The sequence below is a fragment of the Sinocyclocheilus grahami genome, unplaced genomic scaffold, assembly GCF_001515645.1.
Source record: "Sinocyclocheilus grahami isolate Dianchi unplaced genomic scaffold, SAMN03320097.WGS_v1.1 scaffold1305.1, whole genome shotgun sequence".
NCBI classification, from domain to species: Eukaryota; Metazoa; Chordata; class Actinopteri; order Cypriniformes; family Cyprinidae; genus Sinocyclocheilus; species Sinocyclocheilus grahami.
Window position 1 is genome coordinate 115,537 of NW_015506484.1, and position 21,392 is coordinate 136,928.

At 36.6% G+C, this 21,392-nt stretch overlaps 1 protein-coding gene across 1 annotated transcript in view; it reads left to right on the top strand.

The window, feature by feature from the left end:
- LOC107569044 (fibroblast growth factor 10-like) overlaps positions 1 to 17,875 on the top strand; it is a 29,582-nt gene extending 11,707 nt beyond the window's left edge. The window contains exons 3-5 of the mRNA XM_016255044.1: positions 3,543 to 3,601; positions 7,273 to 7,292; positions 17,365 to 17,875. Of these exons, the coding sequence (XP_016110530.1) occupies positions 3,543 to 3,601; positions 7,273 to 7,292; positions 17,365 to 17,559 (274 nt within the window). The 3' untranslated portion in view covers positions 17,560 to 17,875. The remainder of the gene's footprint in view (positions 1 to 3,542; positions 3,602 to 7,272; positions 7,293 to 17,364) is intronic.
- Positions 17,876 to 21,392: the final 3,517 nt, after the last annotated feature.

The following is a 21,392-nucleotide window of genomic DNA, read 5'->3' on the forward strand; positions in this document are numbered from 1 at the left end:
GTGTGTGAGAGTAGAAATGTATGCATGTGTAAGGAGAATGTAAGTGTGTGAAAGCAAGAATATATGTATGTGTAAGGAGAATGTAAGTGTGTGAGAGTGCCAGAATGAATTATGGCTTGTACGGCCCCTCATAGATTCTACTGTGGGATTCCCCTGGATGCATTAATCACAATTTGAGATTTACACATTCTTCGCCTGTTACGTTATATTACGGTAACATTAATATCTAAAACTGCCATTTTGGGATGAATATCAGAAGTCAAAATGCAGGCTTATTAAACCGATTTCTCTTAGTCTGAAATGATACACAGGAATGCTGGCTTCTGCTGTACGTCTCCCACTGGGCTTTCTTCTTGACCTAAATTGATACTCTTTATCATTTGTCTATTTATAATGATACATCAATAATTTAAAGTGAACAGGATAGTCCCTTAGGTGTTACAAGCTCAAGTTTATAATCAGGCCTAAAATCTAAGGAAACTCCTTATAAAATATATTACGATAAGAATGTGACACACCCAGTGCACGCCTTTACGCTCTTATGCAGCTGACTTGTAAAAAAACAGCAATAAAACAAGGCTGAGTCACAAAAACAGGGCCATAGGATTCCTATGGCTCCCGCTGAAAGGCTTTTATCACATAATCTAAAATACTTTCTAACATAGATACTTCAGTTAATTTATTATTGTGCTTTGCAGGTAGTAATGTGAAAACAGATTTTTGGTTTATAAAAATAATAAAAATGTAAAATTGAATTTAAATATGAAACTGAACAGGTTTGCATTGTCTTATGTTTGGAAGGGTGTTGCACAATTTGCAACTGGCATAATCATAGTTATAAAACGATTTACGTATTTAAAACAACATGACAACAAACAACAATATAAAACGGTGTAAAGCAAACAGCCATGTCTCCATAGTAGCACAGTTTACTCTGAGTGTAACACTACTGTTCAAAAATGTGAGATTAGTAAAAATATTTTTAAAGGAATTGTGAAAAAACATTTCAGCAAGGATGCATTAAATTGATTAAAAAATAAAGACATTTATAATGCTACAAAATATTTATATTTATAATAAACTTTCTATTTATCAAATATTTCAGAAAACAGTATCACAGTTAACACAAAAAATATTAAGCAGCACAGTTTTCCACATTGATAATAATAAGAAATGTTTCTTGAGCTCCAAATCAGCATATTAGAATGATTTCTGAAGCTTTGTCATAACAGAAATAAATTCACATTTTAAACAGTATATTCAAATTGAAAACAGTTATTTCAAATTTAAATATTTCACAATATTACCATGTTTTAGTATATTTTTGATCAAATAAATGCAGCCTTGTTGAGCATGAGACTTCTTTCGAAAACTTTATGAAAATCTTACAGACCATCTCTGCCCAGCTTTCAATCAGAACCAGATGATTCAGAAACTCTTTCCATACCTTATCATAAGTCAGCTTGTTTGCACGAAATCAGACATAGGACAACAACAAAAGATGGGCCTCTGTGAAGGCCAACTATATGTGCTGAATGGGCAAACAGCTTTATCTCACCACCCAAACCAAAGACATAAAGTAATTATGATGTGCTGAAATGTGCTGTCCTAAACTGACATATAAGGACATTGGCATTGAGTCCATTCAGCACAATGAGTCATAAGCACACATAGGAATTGCCCCAACTGGATGCATGTGTGTGTTTGTTCACTAGGTAGTTGTTGATTGTTAATCCTGACAAGTTATATAGCCTCTATGATTTGATTTGGCAATTAAAATTTAAATCATTTTTCAGGAGCAATTGAAGTGATAATAAAGATTTACTACACATCACAGTTGGCTCCTTCATTGCTGGTTCACTGTAACTGTAACATCCACCAACCTTTGGCAAGTAGACTACATCTGTAACCACTATGCCACTATGCATAATCACTAAGAAGCTATCAGGATTGATACATTATGTCAATTTCCTGACTCATTTTTCTTTTTGCATTGCCCCATAACCCCAGTTGTGATTTACAAATACTTAAATTTAAAAGAACTGCAACTTTTCCCACACACTCTTCAAGATCTGTTTAGTTTCCCATGTGGCCAATTAGCTGAAACAACATTTTCAGGATGTATGTTGTCTGTCAATTTTTTGATCCTTCATCTGCAGGTTTACACTAGCAGAGCACACTGTATGTTTATCTATTTATTCTTCATGCATGTCTAATCATAGCCAGACCTCATCTTATGAATAGGTTCTGCACAATAATGCTTTACTGATTTCTGTTTGACCTAAATGTTATTGCAACCAACTAAATACAGGGCAACCAGTGTAGTCCGATTCATGAATGAATGACTGACTTCACTAAAGAGTTGATCGTACCAGTTACTGAATCAGTATTTTTATAATTCCGATCACTGCTGAAAAAAGTGTAGTCAATTTCAAAGAAAGTAGAAAGACTGAAATTGTAATTTCTTGTAATACATACTCCAAAAATGTACTTTCGAAAAATATTTTTAGGGTGTAGATATAAAATATCAAATAAAGTGGCATATGCAAACAAATGATGCTATAGCTTTTCTTAGCAATAACTTATATTTTCTGAGCTTTTTTAAATCTTAACCACGGATGTGTAAAGTTACGTCCTCTCAAGTTCACACAGGTGTCCTAGCACAAAAATACCAATGTAGGTAATAGAATTAATATTAAACATATTCCACAAAGTTTGAAACCAGAAAAACTTTTTGTCAGAATTTTAAACAATACATTTACATTTTATATTCTCATTTTGTGGTTTGCTTTTATTTGAAAATAATGTCATATATAGAACTTAAAAGGATAGTTCACCCAAGAAGGACAATTTGATGTTTATCTGCTTACCCCCAGGGCATCCAAGATGTAGTTACTTTGTTTCTTCAGTTGAACACAAATTATGATTTTTAACTTCAACTGTTGCAGTCTATCAGTCGTATAATTCATGGCAATGGTAACAAAATCTATGAGAGTAAAAAAAACATGCACAGACAAATCCAAATTAAACCCTGCGGCTCGTGACGACACATTGATGTCGTAAGACACTAAACGATCGGTTTGTGCGAGAAACCGAACAGTATTTATATAATTTTTTAACTCTAATACACCACTATGTCCAACTGCCTTGAGCGCGCGCACGGCATCCAGTGCGTGAGGTGTGTACACGCTCTGGTGTAGTTTACGTTAATGGGTGTGTTGATATCCAGCTGAAGAGCAATCAACCATAACTTCAGGCAAGGAGGCTCAGAAGTTGGGAATACGTGGAAAGTCACCACTCCCGAAAGAGTTCGCGCGAGAGAACGTAATCTTTTAGTTTTAAGTCGGTTTGAACAATCCAGATAAGCGCAAGTAAGTACCATTTTGATTAGCCGTCGTACCTACAATGTTTGTGCACTGTGAAAACAATGAGTGACGTATACGCGCGAGAGATCACTTCCGGCGCTTGCGTAAACTACGCCAGAGCGCGTACACACCTCACGCACCAGATACCGTGCACGCGCTCAAGGTAGTTGGACATAGTGGTGTATTAGAGGTAAAAAATTATATAAATACTGTTCGGTTTCTCGCACAAACCGATCGTTTCGTGTCTTAGGACATCAATGTGTCGTCACGAGTCGCAGGGATTAATTTGATTTGTCTGTGCATGTTTTTTTTACTCTCATAGATTTTGTTACCATTGCCATGCATTATACGACTGATAGACTGCAACAGTTGGAGTTAAAAATCATCATTTGTGTTCTACTGAAGAAACAAAGTCACCTACATCTTGGATGCCCTGGAGGTAAGCAGATAAACATCAAATGTTAATGTTTGGGTGAACTATCCCTTTAACATCAACTGTTAAAAGTCTGCAGCACTCTAAAACATGGGGAGATGTCTTAACACTCTATGTTGCTGAATTCATTTGCACAGTTTCAGGTCAGCTCCGATCAGAAACTTCCAGACCAAGGTTGAGTGGACATGGGCCAAAAATCCCCCATGGAGGATAGTGTTAAGGTCAAGGCCTCTCTCACTAGCTGAGTGATTTGACAGATCTGACAAGAAGCTGATGGCCCCTTTGTGCTGTCTGTCAGCTTCCAGTTCAGTCCGTCTCATTTCAGTGCCTTGAAACACAGCGCGAGCTCCAGCCATGGAAAACATCCTGCTCCTGATTGACCAAGTGGAACTCCTTGGGCCAGATTAACTAAACAGGGCAAATTAGTGTGAGACCACAATCCCATAAAAGCACAGATGGGAGTGGAAAGTTTTGAGGGTGATCTACTGACAACGCGCACATTAAAGAACACATAGGCAGACAGCACGTTTCCATAATGAACAATGCAAGCAACCAAGGAGCAGCGCAAAATAGTGTAGGGTCACAAATAAGCAGATGACAAAGCACAAGTGCAAAATGGGTAAAGACATGCTTTTGGGGTGTTAAATAATGCCACAAATATCAGTATACTGACTACCACAAACCATTTAATTTAAATACTCTCCTCCCATAAATTTCGCATCTGAAAGGGAAACTCCTACAAATGCATATACAGTAAGGTCAGCCGCAAAACTATCTAATCTCATCACTTATGTTTCACTGCATGTCTTTAGTAAATCCTGACAGTAGTTTTTTAATGACAAAAGAGGATTTGCATTGGTGCAAATCTGGCCCTTTTTCTATGCTTGGATGGCCATGTTTCAAGTACTACCTTCTCTTCTGTTGTCACCGCAACACAACCTTTGTAATTCCATTGCTATTTTTAGGTTAAGTACTTTGTCTAATGAGAGTAAAACGGGTGATGTAATTGATTTGTGTGCTAGATTATGGTAATTGTTCTGTGTGACAGCAAGTATTAAGCCCTGTGGACTCACACAGTTTATGGAGAAGTTCAGCCACAGCTTTTGTTTGAATTAACCTTGCTTATATTTTCAACGATGAGGTAGTATGCTCTCGTCCCCAAGTCTGTTTTTAGTCAGGACGACTGCATCTGCATTTTGGCAGGCGGACGGTTCTCCTCTCATGCAACTTGGTGCAATTAACCACATTTCAACAATGACCTCAGCCTTAATCCTGAGCCTTTTGATAGCGCTGGGTGCAGAAAACAACAGAAGCCTTGAGTCACAAAATAGCCCTTGAATCTGCTTGTAACTATCCGTACGGGCCATTGATGGCTACCCGCTTGCTGGCAAAGGAAGTGATGCGTGATTTGGAGGCATTGCTGCACACCCTCTCCTTGATTTAAGAAAAGCCCATTTATGGCGGTCTGCTTTCCGTGCCACCTCGCGCCTTTTAGTACCTCATAAGACCAGACACACCAGACCATGTCTTCATTAACCTCTTGCGCCTTCACAGTCCTCACGACAGAGGAACCGCTTGCCCTCCGGCATGCTAAAACTCTTAGTGGGTGGGTGATTGTCTGCTAGTTTTTCCAATGAGGAAAAATGCTAGCAAGGGAACCATCCTGAGGGTTCAGTTTCACATGCGAAAGAAGCCAGATATGTACTATTCAGCCTTTAGGAGCAATAGAAATCGGTCTTGTTGAAGGTCTGGCCACTAGTTTGCGACCACCAGCATAGTTACAACAACCTTACAGTGAAACAAGATAAAGAGAAGGAAACCTGCATAATATTATTAAGATATACTCATAATAATATGAGTCAATTTTATCTTATTGCACTGGCAAATTTTTTTCTACTTGTTTTAAGTGTAAACCAGCTAAAAACAAGTGAAATCTGCCAGTGCAGAAAGACAAAATGCACTCTAAAAAACAATTCTAAAGGCCTGTTCACACTAAGATGAATGTTCTGTGCAAAAATCTGATGCGATAAACATTTTAATTTGAACTTATGTTAATAAATCTGCTCAGACCAACACAAACATTTGCAAGTTATAGGGCCAGTTTTACTAACAGCTTGCGCCAGCGAGTACTGTCAGGTTTTACTAAAGACGCACAGTAATGAATTAGAGGCATGGACACAGTTATTTTTTGTGCCTGACTTTACTGAATATGCATTTGTTGGAGTTTCCCTTTCAGACGCAACATTTATGGGAGGTGAGTATTTAAATTAATCACACAATGAGATTTACTAAAGTTTGCACTCGTCAGATGACTGGTATTTGCGCCATTATTTAACGGCCAAAAAAAGCATGTCTTAAACTATTTTGCACTTGAAATGGCTGCAATTATTGTTGCTAGGAGGAGGCACCTCAGAGAACAGAGAGCGCGTGATAGAAGGGAGAGGATTTTTTCCTCACATATTAATTTATTTGGAATGCCAGAAGAACACATTATCCGTACATATAGTTTGCCAAGCCATGTTATTTTTAATTTGCTTCAGGAAATAAAAGATGACTTGGAACTCTCAACTAGGAGTCATGCAATACCAGGTCTATCAAAACTTCATGCAAACCTTCATTTTTTGGCCTCCGGTTTTTTCAATGTACTATGGCTTCTTTATTTTTTTATATTTTATTTGCAACTATGCTAATTTGCACTGCACTTGGTATATTGTGTTGGTCGATATGTAAATGAGATGTTGCGTCTGTGTTCTTTATGTTGGGTGTTGTTAGTAAATCACCCGCAGGAATGTCCACACCCATCGGCACTGTTTTGGAATTGCGCTCTCGCGCTAATTTGCCCTGTTTAGTAAAACTGGCCCATAATGTATTCCATAGCATTGTGAAGGAAATTGATCAACCAATAAGATGTGCTCAAAAATCTGAATCGTTGTTTGAAAATATCTAAAATTGTTCCTTTTCTGTGGCATGCAGGTCTCAGACACGGAAAGTTGCACAGCGCTTTGTGTACTGGGGTAACCCAGTTTTTTAGTTAAAAAATAAAATAAAAAATTTGATTATTGGCCGTCTAATTATTGGCTTATCTGTGTTAGTCAGAGTTTGTAATATTGGTACATGCAGTATAGTGCCTCCAATATACATATTTTAAAATAAAATGAAGTTAGCAACAGCTACTGTACATTCACATATTTTCTTCTTACAAAAAACACCTTAGAAAAAAAAAAAAACCTCCCAAGTGCATTATCTGTATTTTGGATCCTCTATGTACCTCTTTTGTTACAACTTTATTGGTGTAAGCAACAACTTCACAACTAATTTTGTGGTGAGCAGATTAAATAACCTGCCGGACTTGAAGTGTCTTGGTTTACCCTTTGTGGGTCATACAGGGAATACATTGGACATTCTAGGACATTCTTGTTTTAGGGGTTGATGATGTAATTTGGCCTCTGACCCTGGATACATTGACTCTGCAAGTGGGCTCCTTATCTGGGACAGTAATTGACTAATGAAAGGCTTCCTCTGCCTTGTGAGAATCTCTTATCGCAGTGCCGAAAGCAAGGTCTCATTTCTAAATCTTGATAGCATTGTTTTAAACACATTTATTCCATACACACAAAAACAATTAGCTAGTTCATCTCTGATCCGTTAATGAATCTATGTTTACAGACTTAAAATGTGCAACTGCAAATGTAACTGTAAAATGTTAAACATGAGTAAAATAAAGCCATGCAATTTGACTACAAATCCAAGATTAACATGCACCAATGAGCTCAGTATTTTAACAGTTTTATGTGTCTTTCAGTCAAAATCTTCAAACATTTCCAAACATGAAACCCATACATTATCTGTATTTTGGATCCTCTATGTACCTCTTTTGTTACAACTTTATTGGCGTAAGCAACAACTTCACAACTAATTTTGTGGTGAGCAGATTAAATAACCTGCCGGACTTGAAGTGTCTTGGTTTACCCTTTGTGGGTCATACAGGGAATACATTGGACATTCTAGGACATTCTTGTTTTAGGGGTTGATGATGTAATTTGGCCTCTGACCCTGGATACATTGACTCTGCAAGTGGGCTCCTTATCTGGGACAGTAATTGACTAATGAAAGGCTTCCTCTGCCTTGTGAGAATCTCTTATCGCAGTGCCGAAAGCAAGGTCTCATTTCTAAATCTTGATAGCATTGTTTTAAACACATTTATTCCATACACACAAAAACAATTAGCTAGTTCATCTCTGATCCGTTAATGAATCTATGTTTACAGACTTAAAATGTGCAACTGCAAATGTAACTGTAAAATGTTAAACATGAGTAAAATAAAGCCATGCAATTTGACTACAAATCCAAGATTAACATGCACCAATGAGCTCAGTATTTTAACAGTTTTATGTGTCTTTCAGTCAAAATCTTCAAACATTTCCAAACATGAAACCCTTCTACGCATCAGGAGAACCAGTCATTGATAGAAAGAGCCATCTGTAAATTTAGACAAGGCAGACGAATTGACAGAAAGAGACTTGGGGCCCTGGCTAAGTCTTTCATTGTCCTCATCTGACCCCTGCTTCTCTCCTTCCTGGCCTCTGTGCCTCTCACCTAGGCCGTCTCTCTGTGTGCGGGGGGTAATGGGATACCTGTCACTGGCTCTAATGGCCTTTGAAGGACCTGGCTAATCCCCAGTGCTTGCATTCAGTGAGCCATAAAAGCAAAACGAGGCCAAGGGCAGGCCCCTGAAACTGTAACAGCTCTGAATTGTGCGAGAGGGAACATCACCCAAGTGTGCAACCCTGGTAAATGAGTGTGATAATGGACTCTCAACTGAGTTCAAGTGCCTTGATGGTTGTGGTTCAAATTTGCACAACCTCACTTGCTGGCAAACTAACATCTGAATGGCTTCTGTGTTGGTGCCACCAAGGGATGTACACTATATCAGTACCGTATCGGTTATCTGCCGATATTAGAGACTTTTTGATCACTATTGGTCCATATTGAATGTTGAATTGTGCATATTTATAACCCTATTTTTTATATTTGAATTACTTTTGCAGTCATCTAGTGTTCACTTAAAGTTCATCTTTACAAAAAAATAATAATCTAATTAATAACAGTTAAATGTAATCTTTAGCAAATCTCATCAACGAAAATTCATTCTATATTCATATTTGGTATAATTTTGTATAATTTACCATTAAATGGTTGATTTTAGTATTTACTCATTAAAACAATATAGTACAGAATATTAATTTGGGCAACTTATCATATATCAGCCATATCATGAAAAATCATTGGCTTATCGGTATTAGTCAGCATTTGTAATATCGGCATCCCTAGTGCCTCCAATTACACAGATTTTAAAATAAAAATATAAAATGAAAATAGCAAAAAACTACTGTAAATTTAAAAAAAAATTCTTACCAAAACAACGCATTAAATCTGTATTTTGTATCCTTTGTGTTGGTACAACTGTATTGGTATAAGTATATACAAGTAAGTATCAACTTCATGGCTAAGTGTTCTGCTAGGGACATTTGGGGTAAAATTCTGCAGATCAGTTTCAGTATTAAATATAAATGTCGTTTTCCAACCATGACAACTCTGGTGCATAGAATAGAATATTGTTTTTTATTCTTTCATTCAGTCCAGCTTGAGTGAAAATGACAAGCTCTTTATTATACTGGAGCCCTATGAAACACATGACGAGAAGTAAAACGCAAGTCTGAAACAGATGTTTCACATTACAGCCAATGGACATTTATGAGACTGGACAGTAAATGCTTGGCAGAGTTATTTAACTTCAACGTGTGTGACGAGGTCAAAAATCTTTTTATTGGATTTTATTTTTAAAACATCGTGCAGATTTCATCACCTTTTACATGAACTATAGCAGTTCCTATTTGCTTTTATTCATACAGTCTGAAATATGTCAATATTACAATCCATATTATAACTCATATTATAACTTATAAATAAGAAATGCATGTGTGTGTGTGTGTGTCATCTATTATATACCAATATTTTTAACTTTAATAGTTTATCTGTATCACTAAAATGTATTATATTCTCATATACTTAAAGTAAATTTTTAAAAACACCATTAATTCGCAATTTAATAGCACTGATAAATTTAATCTTTAGCAAATATCTAAATGAATTAGATGTGATCCCAAAATTCACTTTTGATCCACGATTGATTTCAGTGTTTTATTAAAAATTTATTTAGACTACAAAGTATAAATTTTAATATCGGTTATTTTTTTTGGTTAATTATTAGCTTTTGTATAGAACACTTCTTACGGAGGTCTAATTATTTTTTTGGGGGAAAAAAAGTGTTTATAACTTGGAAAAAGGCATTGTTGATGGTTCTCTGCTCTCGTGTAGCAACTGTACCAAGGCCGCAGCGCATCTTGTTCAGGCTTATTATTGCTGAAGAATCTATTTAACGACCAATTTAATTGTGAAAAAGAGCATGTTTACCTCACACGCAGGCCTCTGGTGCAATGGATAGCAGACTAATAGGATGAGAAAGACTGATGTTATCAAAGCCAGCGTAGTTTAACACACACCACCCCACCCCCTGGAGATGGCAAGAATGTGGGAACGAAGAGAGAAATCAGGCCAGGCAAAGAATCGCCTCAGCCACGTCCTTTCTTTGCACTCTCGTTGTTTCTTTCATCCCTTTCTTTTTACTACTTTCACAGTCCAGATGGACCCAAATGCAAGCGAGTACATCTGAACAAACCATTGTCCTGCTTCTAAATGGTTAAAAGGTGTATTTTTCATTATATTTTATATGCGGCTTGCATTCCCCCCCCCAAAAAAAAAACCCCCATTATTTTGTTTTAATTGTATACGGTCCAGGCAAGACATTTCAAACAATTTTGATTTTCTGTAACTAATAACAGGACATTCAGACATTTTTAAGTGTGACTAAAACGTCCAAGCCATATATTTTAGATGCCACCATATATTACATATAGTTAAGTTCAACCAAGGGGCCATATGTGTCTCAAAATAACTAGGTTGGCTGAACTTAAAAGTGCTTGTGCATTAATCAGCACTGTGTAACATTCAGTTTAATACTTAAAATCAATTGACATGCAGATGGACTCAGTTTACTGCCGAAATGTCTAGCTTTTTTCTACACATTCAGCTCAGACGGACCATTGGAAACTGGTATAACTAAAACGTCCAAGCCATATATTTTAGATGCCACCATATATTACATATAGTTAAGTTCAACCAAGGGGCCATATGTGTCTCAAAATAACTAGGTTGGCTGAACTTAAAAGTGCTTGTGCATTAATCAGCACTGTGTAACATTCAGTTTAATACTTAAAATCAATTGACATGCAGATGGACTCAGTTTAGTGCCGAAATGTCTAGCTTTTTTCTACACATTCAGCTCAGACGGACCATTGGAAACTGGTATAATAAACAGCTCAGCTGTACACATTTATTACATCAATAACAACCATAAGTTACGTTTATGAGTGTGTAGGGTGTCATGGGATCTAAATAAGACATGAGAATCATTACTATAGGCTGAAATGCCTAGACAGACTTACATGATTTGAATAATATACAGTAATACGAAGCCAATGGGGAAAGTTGCACTAAATACTGGAGCATAGACAAGCTATATTAGTATACTATAGGACAGGAGGTTACAGGGTCATTTTCACAATCCAACATTATATGTAGTGTATATGTGCAGTGTGTAGGTATAGGTGGAAAGTTTTAGAATTTAGAAGAGGTTTATGTGTGTAGAGAAGATGTGTGTCATAGCTTGTAGCCTTTGGAGACTTCATATAGTTATGAAGCATGTCCAGAAACTCATGCTGGAGCTCAGCTGCTCTCTGGAATATTTTCAGGATCATTCAGCTGTTAATTAGCTCTTAAATGTAATGACCCAGCACAAGCCATTCATGCATACAAGTGAAGTCGTTTGACCACACCTATGGTCAATGTGGAGCTGCATCTCAGTCATGCCAGGAGTTGTAAAATGGCGTTTTATGCCATAAACATTCATTTTCGGATTAAATCCATTATGAAATTACCTGAGTCCAACAGAACACCCATAAACATTATTAGACTTACATCCAAAGAGGGCCCCAGATCATATAGAGAACAAAATATTAAACAATTATGAAATTGTATATTTAAAAAAATTGTATGTTTAAATAAATGTTGTTCTTTTGACCTTTTTTTTCATCAAAGAATCCTGATAAAAATGTATAATTGTTTCCAGTAAAATATTAAGCAGCACAACTGTTTTCAGCATTGATAATAAAAAAATACAAAATCATTTTTGAGCACCAAATCAGCATATTAGAATGATTTCTGAAGGATCATGTAAAACTGCTGAAAATTGGGATTTTCCATCACAAGAATAAACTATATATTTTTAAATATATATTAAAATAGAGAACAGCTATTTGAAATAATAATAATATTTTACAATTTTCCAGTTTTTACTGTATTTTGATAAAATAACTTATTTTATAAACATTTTTGAAAAATGACACCAAACTTTTGAGCGGTAGCATATATAATAATTTATACATAATTCTACACATCTGCCACCATTTGTGGAATTTTATTTTATTTTTAATTATAGTTATGTAATCAGATTACTTTTTCAAGTAACTAGTAAAGTAATGCATTACTTTTAAATTTACAAGTTTACTTTTACTTGAGTAACTTTTTCAAATAAGAAATGCAAGTTACTTTGTTTTCTCGTTTATTCACTGACAGCTCTCCTGCCCCGTGTTGAGAGAAATTGGGAATGAAATGCAAAGGCAGAGGCACTTTCTTCAGTCTGAGGCTTATTAGTTTAACTTTTGGTGTGAAAGGACTTTTACAGTTGCCAAAAATATCACTTTTGGGCTTTTTGTTATTAAAAATAGGCTAAATAAGCATTCCAGCTCAGGTGCAAAAGTAATGCAAAAGTAACGTAATGCATTACTCTTCATAAAAAGTAACTAAGTAACACAATTAGTTACTTTTGTATGGAGTAACACAGTATTGTAATGCATTACATTTAAAAGTAAGTTCCCCAAGACTGACCATCAGATTATAACCTTTTTCCCCAGGGCACCAGTGTTTGATGAAAATATGATTTTGAGTGTAACACGGTCCAAACCTAGTGCAGAGCGGTTTCTCAAAAAACTCAAGCTGTTTAAAGCAGCGGTGACTGGGGTGGGCTCACGGCCTGAACGCTCATCCCACACACATAGGCCTCGAGTTCATTCGGCTCAAGAGCACCTAGGAGGAGGCTGATCTGATCAAAGGTGCTGGTCACGGCCATTAGGCACAGCAATAAGGACCCAGCATGAAAAGGTTGTGATTTGAAAAGGGTTAGGAAAGAAAAGGAGAAAAAACAACATCAGGACCCTCTAAAGGAAGAAAGCAAACTGTGAAAAAATTGAAAAGGTACGTCAATCAACTACAAGCACCCAGTTGGACACAAGAGATTCCCAGGCTTTCACCCGAAAGGGCGACAGGCCAGAGAGGGTTGCTGGAGGGGGCAACCTGGGAAATTAAAGACCCTCTTTAAAAAGCATGTAAGGGAGGGGGTTCGCCGGAGAAACTTAGCTCCATCTTTCACCCTGCCGACCCCCTCCTTCTCGTTTAATTGATGTGGGTGGAACTTTGCTCTGTGTGACAAAAGCGGGGTCATTAATGAGACCTTGTCAGCTTCCAAATCTCAGGTAGGTAACAAAGGCCTATTAGAGCAAAGGGCCAGTTAAAGGAAACATAATTTTAGGAACCTCCTGACCTCCGCCCTGACTTTCCTTATTACCAGCATCTACATCCCGCATTCTCCACCAACTCCTCCTCCTGCTCCTCTCACCCGACGATAATTCTGACAAAGGAATCGCTTTGAGAGCTCCTTCCTGCTTTTTTCTTAAATTATTTGCTTTCAACGTCAAACAGGGCTGAATGATCTGAAGATGGGCTCACTTCCAGAAAGTAAAGGGTGGGAGATTAAGGCAAAAGTGAAAGAGTAAAAAGACTGTGCAAAGGGCTTTCAGAAGTTACATGTGAGATGGGAAGAATGGGTAGTCTACACTTGACTAAGTCTGTAGAAATGAGGATTTTGCTTGTAATGGTTCAAGCAGCTTATTGCCAGCTCCGGGCAAAACATGTCAAAGGTCAAGAGAGTTTGCCGAAGGTGTGATGAAAACACGATGCAGTTTCTCGGATATTATTTTCACCTACTAAACTCATTGGTTACTCACTAATAATTCGTTCATTAACTCTTGTTCTGTGTTGAAAATCCCTTAATTTGGTGTTCCTGGTCAAAAATGACCTCCGTTTTTGAGTGGAAAAACAATCAGTCAGTTCTAAAAAGAAATACAAAACTTGTGCTAACTGAATAAAAGCAGAAAAAAAAGAAAAATGAATACAACATCTATGACTATAATAGCATAATGAGAGATTTACAATACATTTTTTGTTTGACTGGGAACACCTAAAATGTAACATGGTGGAGACAAAAAGGATCCTTTTCTCCCCACAGGTTTTCACATGCCTTGTGTGAGCAACGTTTTAGTCCAATGTGATAACATAAACTAGCCTTTTGGGGAAAAGAAAATCTTCTCATTGTTAAAATGACTGGAACACAACAGGAGGGTTAATATAAAAAAAAATAAAAAATACTACCAACAAAAATCATAATGGTGTATATTCTAAATGGTCTATCCATTCACATTACACCACTGTACTGTAGGTCCATGTAGCTGTACGTGTTGAATCACTACAAAGAACCATCTCATGAGCCATTCTGCTGGGATTTGGGCTCAAATGGTTGCACTGCAAAGTATTTTACTGTCTTCAAAGTTTTAGGTTGTGTTGGAAAAAATTTTTCATGAAAAATTTAATTCTTTGAGCACTCCAGAGACCATGAGCTTAAGACACAATAGAGGACATTTTCAAAAGGGAATAAAGATTAATAAAGGTCCAACTGGCCTTTATAGGTGTGTGGTCATGCGTTAAGAACTTCACCTAGATAAATCCGCACCAACTAACCTTCGGATTTTCTCAACTGTGGTTCAACTGAGTTCAAATAATGGTAAAGAATGTATCATTTATATGAAAATTAGATGACAAATGATGGTAGAATGGGATTTTTTTCTTTTTCTTTTTTAGAAAGATAAGGTTTTAGCCCATTAAATAAAGTACTAAACCAGTTCTTTATTCAGGAGGTCTACCTGACTTTCACAGCTGAATTGGATTTGACGCACACCTTTGAGCAGCTAATAATGAAAATTAGATGTAACAGCACTTACTTCAGAGACCGGTGCTTTTCATTTGACTCGACCGTTCCTCATAAACTCAACGTGAGCTCCAATCATCTGGGAGACTGGCTGGATGTCTTATGAGCTGTTTGCACGTGTCCGTCACCAAAGCTACCATGTTGTAAACACAGCAAGTAAATAACATATTGGCCTTCAAAGGACAGACATTATAGAATGAGGTCGCAGCTGTATACCTGAGCGATCTATCAGTGCGTCTTCATGATGAAGGGCTACGTTATCCATTTAAGTTTATGAAGAAAGACATTACTTAATTTACATATGTACTGTTACAAAAAAAAGATTTCACTTTCTGTTGCCTGTCAGCTGTTGCCCTATTATTGTTTCATTTTTCATTTTAATATATTATTGTATTATTTTAGTCTTTTTTGTTACTTTTACTGCATTTTCTAGGTTGCAATACATTTAAATTACATTTATGCATTTAACAGATGCTTTTTAAAATATATGTATTGAATACATTGTTAATTGATTTGGATAAATGCATCTGCCAAATGCATATATGTAATGTAAATGTAAATACATTTTTAAAAATTAACACACAAAAAAAACTTAAAAAGCCAAAAGATTAATAAATATATTACAAAAAGCATTTAAATAAATAAATAAAATGACAAAAAATTGTATTTCAGGAATAAGATGGCAAGCATTGGAGGACTGTTGTTTGCTTTTTGCTTTTAGAGTTAACCACAAAATACATATGAACAATAATGAATGATAGAAGTTTGTTATATAGTGACATTAAATTGCTGCAGTATCTTCTGTTTTATCGGTTACAGTGATTTAATTTCCAAACCCATCAGAAATAGCTTACACCTAAGGATGTTATTCTATCGCTACATTTTCTATTCTGTTTTCCAAGTCTTTCTGATAGAACACAGTATTTTTTATCATAATAAAACATGTGTAATTCAACAAGTACATTCATCCCAGGAAGTGTCACAAAGTTGCAGACGATAATTAGTCTATGAGTTTAAACTGGATGAAATGGCTGTTGAGAAATAGCTACACCTGCTCAAACCTGACAGCGAGGGTTTACTCAGTCACAGCTGAAAAGCTTTAACCAGAATCCCAAACCCAAGTTCTTCGGTCTGCCACCTGCAACACATGTGTTCAACAGATCTGCCTCTGACTGATCCGGACTGTGGGGACTCTTGTGTTAATTTCTACATTTTCAGGCTCATTTTTCGCTAGAAAACTTACAACTGCAGTCATGCACACCATGGAATTTTAAATCACTAACAAACACTAAATTTGAGCTAACATGATGATTTCCATGCTAATCGGACTCGTACCTGCAAATGTTCAAGTTGGTTGAGTAGCCTTTGTTAAAGCAAGAGTCTTCATGCATAGCTTATGCTGTACAATATGTTATTCCCTTTATCCTCTTTGAAAACAAAATAACTGTGAAATTCCAGACATGAAAACGTTTTTTTCACAGCAGGAAGCATCGCAATCATTTACTGTAGCAGCGTCTCAGTCATCCCGCGTTTGAGGAGAATATTTGTAGACGGGTGTTATTTGCGTGAGTCAACACGTGTCAACAGAACCAGGAACTATGCAGCATTAGGGCCTTTCGCACCGCGGGAACCTTTTCATAGTACCAAAACTAATTGTGGAACTACCCACTTTTTGGCATTTTCGCACCGCCGGAACTGGGTGCGATTTTAGTACTGGACTGCCTTTTTCGAGAACCAAATTAGCTGCTACTCCGGAGCAGGGTCTAACCAGCACAACTGGTACTAATCGTGATGCAAGTAGACATTGATTTGCCAAACGCGTACGAAAACGCCCTCACCCGCCATGATTTAAAATTATGTAAAAATACTCATTTAATTTTAAATGAAACAAATGTAATCCTGATAGTATTCCCACTTTTTACAAAATGTAACTGTAATCTGAATACTTTGTTTTTTGATGTAACTGTAATTGGATTACAGTTACTAGAGTTTTGTATCCTGATTACGTAACGCCGTTACATGTATTCCGTTACTCCCCAACCCTGCATGTCAACTAAAATGTTACTTTCATCAATTACTTCTGATGCCATTTTAGTTATCTAGATGAAAACTGAATTTAATTGAATGTATTTGACAATGAAATACTGACTAAAATGAAAGAATATTTCTGTCAAAAGACATGTAAAAAAGAACACTGCATGTACAAAACTACTGTAAACGTTTTGATGTTGTCAACAACACAGTTCGAGTAGTGACTCAAGCTGCACTCTTCATTTGACTCGTTGCAGGTCAGATACAGCCCCAGCTGCAAGTTCAAAGAGCGCATCGAAGAGAACGGCTATAACACCTACGCCTCGCTGCACTGGAAGCACAGGGGGAGGCAGATGTTCGTGTCACTGAACGGCCGAGGGAAACCCCGCAGAGGCCACAAAGCTAGACGGAGACACCCATCTACTCATTTCCTCCCTATGCTGGCCACATAGCTGGACTCTTCCTCATGAGCAATGCTATACCATCTGCATTTGATGGGGACTTATTAAATGTTATTAAGTTCTGGTTTTGTTTTTTTCCCCTGAGTACTGTACAGTACATTAACTTATTACTCTGACTCAGCTTAAGACCCAGTTCAGTTTAAAGCAAGGGTGTTAATATGATGTATATACAGGTTACGTATTAATGTTATTGTTGAGTTAACTAGGCATTTTCTGCATCTATCTGTTATCCTATTATGGCAGATTTCTGACTGACATCACCAACCTAGTCTCATTGTAAAAAAAACATACTGTACATACAATTCCCTGCAGTTTCCAACTGAAATGAACACTAGTGGCAGTAAAACACTCTTTTATTCCTTTTCACACAAATTATGATTATAAGGCATTTTGTCCATTATAAAAGACTGCTCTTCTCATCTTAAGACAAAGAAACTCTCAAAACAACTTTTACCACACTGTATGATTTATAAGCTAACATTTTAATGTTTGCATCACATAACCAGCTCTACCATTCAAAAGTTTGGCATTAGTATTTTTGTGTACTTTATTTTAAAATAAATTAATACTTTCATTCGGCAAGGACACATGGTCAAATTGGTCAAAGGTGACAGTGAAGACATTTATAAGAAAAGATTTCCATTTTAAATTAATCCAGTTCTTTTAAATATTGTTAAATCAAAGAATCCTGAATTTTTTTTTTTATCATAGTTTCTACAAAAATATTAAGCAGCACAACTGTTTTAAACATTTATTATAATGAGAAATGTTTTTGAAGCATAAAATCTGCATATTAAAATGATTTCTGAAGGATCATGTGACATGGAAGAGTAATAGCTGGTAAAAACATCAGCTTTGAATTCAGCAAAAAAGAAATTACATTTTAAAATATACTAAAATATAGAAAACAGTTCCTTTAAACTGTAATGGTTGTCAATATTACTGTTTTACAGTATTTGTGATCAAATAAATTCAGCCTTGGTGAGCATAAGACATGAAAAAAATCGTATAAACGGCAGTGTGTTCAAATATGAGAAACACGACACTCAACAGATGACCTCAAAGTGTAGTATAGAAACAAGTTAAACCGTCATGGTTGTTTCGATGTAGTTTTAATCTCACACTTGCTTTATGCTCACACTGTTGGAAGGGTTTAGTGTAGGGGAGATGTTTTCTTCATTTCGCAGTCAATAGAGAATTAAACTTTTAGCGCCACTTACCTGACATTTCATTTCCGACGTGCCGCGATATGTCTGTAGGAACCGGTTGTGGCTAGGAGGGATACCACTAAAACCGGAAGCTAACAATACATTTAATTTTCTACCTATTAGATTGTGTTTTATTAACATCAACACCTACCCCAACCCTAAACCCCTTACAATAATGCAAAAACAGTAATTACTGTTGTACATTGTGACAAAAATTATGCTGTATTGATGTGCGCATGCCCAGTAGATTAATCTGTATACCATCTTATTAACCGTACTGTAGGAACCAGTGAATTGTGTCACGTTCGTTTGTTCCGGTGAAAACTAAACGCGCCATTTCACTTGGGAACTGCAGTGATACACGTAAAAACCAACGCAATATCATTTTGAAAGACTGCCACCATGGACATTTTTTTTTTCACGAGACTGGGCTGGACATCACAGTTGGTGACTGGTCATTTTTCAAAAGCAACTACAGAAAGTGGTTGTTTGGAAAAAAAAAACCCCAAAAAACATCCATAACAAACGGTTGCATCTTGAAATATGAACTTGGCAACTACAATATCAGTATGAAAGCCATTTAAGTACAGAAAAAAATTGTGATTTAAAAAAATTAATTGGAATTGGAATGGTGTAACAACAAGATTCTCACATATTACCCTGCCAATATGCACTGTAAAGACCAATAATGCAAAATAGAGGAACATACAACATCACAGACAGACAAAAAGTCAGGCAAATGCAAATAGATTAAGTACTCAGATCAACTTTTAGCATAACAGACTTCCTGTAACGCTCTGAAAAGGTGCTTTCAACCCATGTGTTCTTACTGTCACATTAACGTTTTCTTTTCACAACTTGTCATAAAATAGAACATTTAATATATTTCAACCGTTTGAACTCTACTGTTCAGTTGTGATGTTATTGTCTATGTTTTGTCCTTCGCAACCACAGTCTGCTCCATGTATCGGTGAGAATCTGGCTCCCTCCACGTGCCACCGACCACAACTGCATGTTCTGCCTACTAATGATCAGCATCACCTGCTGAGTGGTTAGCCGTGGCAAAAAGTCCAAAGATGCTGTCCAAAAAGGCAGAATTCTAGCCGCGCTAATGGAAGCTTCATCTGTTTGAGTCAAAACAGGGGTCTGCTTTCACCTGTTGCTGGCAGTCGCTAAAAAGCTCCGGAGACTTCTATGCCCATCTCGCCTGTTAGTCAAAAAGTAAAAGGATTTTATTCACTGTGTGAAATGTTGGTTGACATTTTGTGTAGTTATATGCGTTTGAACAAGGCGATGAAACTAATGGGGTATGCTGAAGTATGTGCGTATATATTATATTACAGAAGTGCTGTGGTTTATTAGCCTCATTGATTCTCATCTTATTTGCAGGTTTAATGACAACAAAAATTCTTAATGCTACTACTTTTGACCAAATGATCCAACAAAACTTCATGATATGGTCACATTTGGGCTGCAAAGCTTGGAAGACAGTAGAAAAGCTCTATTCAGAAGGAAAATCGCACAAAATAGAAGGCCAAGAGATCTAAAAGCATTTTTAGCCTGATACTAATTGCACAAAGAATATTTATTCTCTGGTTCTTATAAAACAAATATGTTCAGAAACCAATATGCTCATCAAGAACAGTAGGTCAACTCTACAAATGGTTGTAGTGGTCACAAATGGTTCTTGATATGAGAATTCTTTGTTGGACCTACAATGTAAAAATAAAAGGACAATTAACTGCCACACTAGGAACCTTTAGGAGAACATGTAAGAAACCCTTGAAGGTCCCTCAAAACCCAAATATCCTATTTTGTGCACTATGTTCTCTTTTAATCTATACTCTTCATTGTCTAAAGAGTAAAATCACTTTAGTTTTTCTTCTTTTCTCTCTCGCCGAGCTACAGGCCAGGAATTCAGGCTGTAGAGCAGAGTGTCTGTTTATGCCATTTTTTTTTTTGCTTGAAAGACACAGAAAGAAACATAAAGAGGAGCCTGTAATTATCATTGTTGGTCTACTGTCCTGTCAGCTTGCTCGCCAGAGAGACCGGAGTGATCTTTTGGCAGCACTAGGACGAAAGATCAAAGCTGTGGACCTTTGATCAATGCTAAAACAGCCTCAAAACGTCTCTGTGGAAAATCAGGATGGAATGCCTGAGAAAATAGAGGACAAGACCCTGGAAAGCTTGGTGAAGACATCTTCTGTCTTCTTCCATTTTTAGACAGTAGTGGCAGTTTGACAGTGGTGGCAGTTTGATTGTTCAGATTTCAAAGACAGTGAGCTTCCCTGTATTACATTTTGTATACAAATTATATTAATAATATAATATTGTATAATATTAATATATTATGGTATTATTATAAAGCAGTGTTCCTCAACTAGTTTTCGCCAAGGGCAGAATTCTGCCAACAATACCAAGCCAAGGGCCACATATATATATATATATTTTTTTTTGTTGTTGTTGTTGTTGTTGTTGTTAAAATAGTCACAAGATGGTCACAAGATAAATATTCAGATTCCTGGATCTCCATGTCTGCCATGCAAATCAACTGTTCCTGCTCGTCCCCAGACTGGATCTCTTCTCTTCACTTCCCCATGGGGTCAAACCGCAACA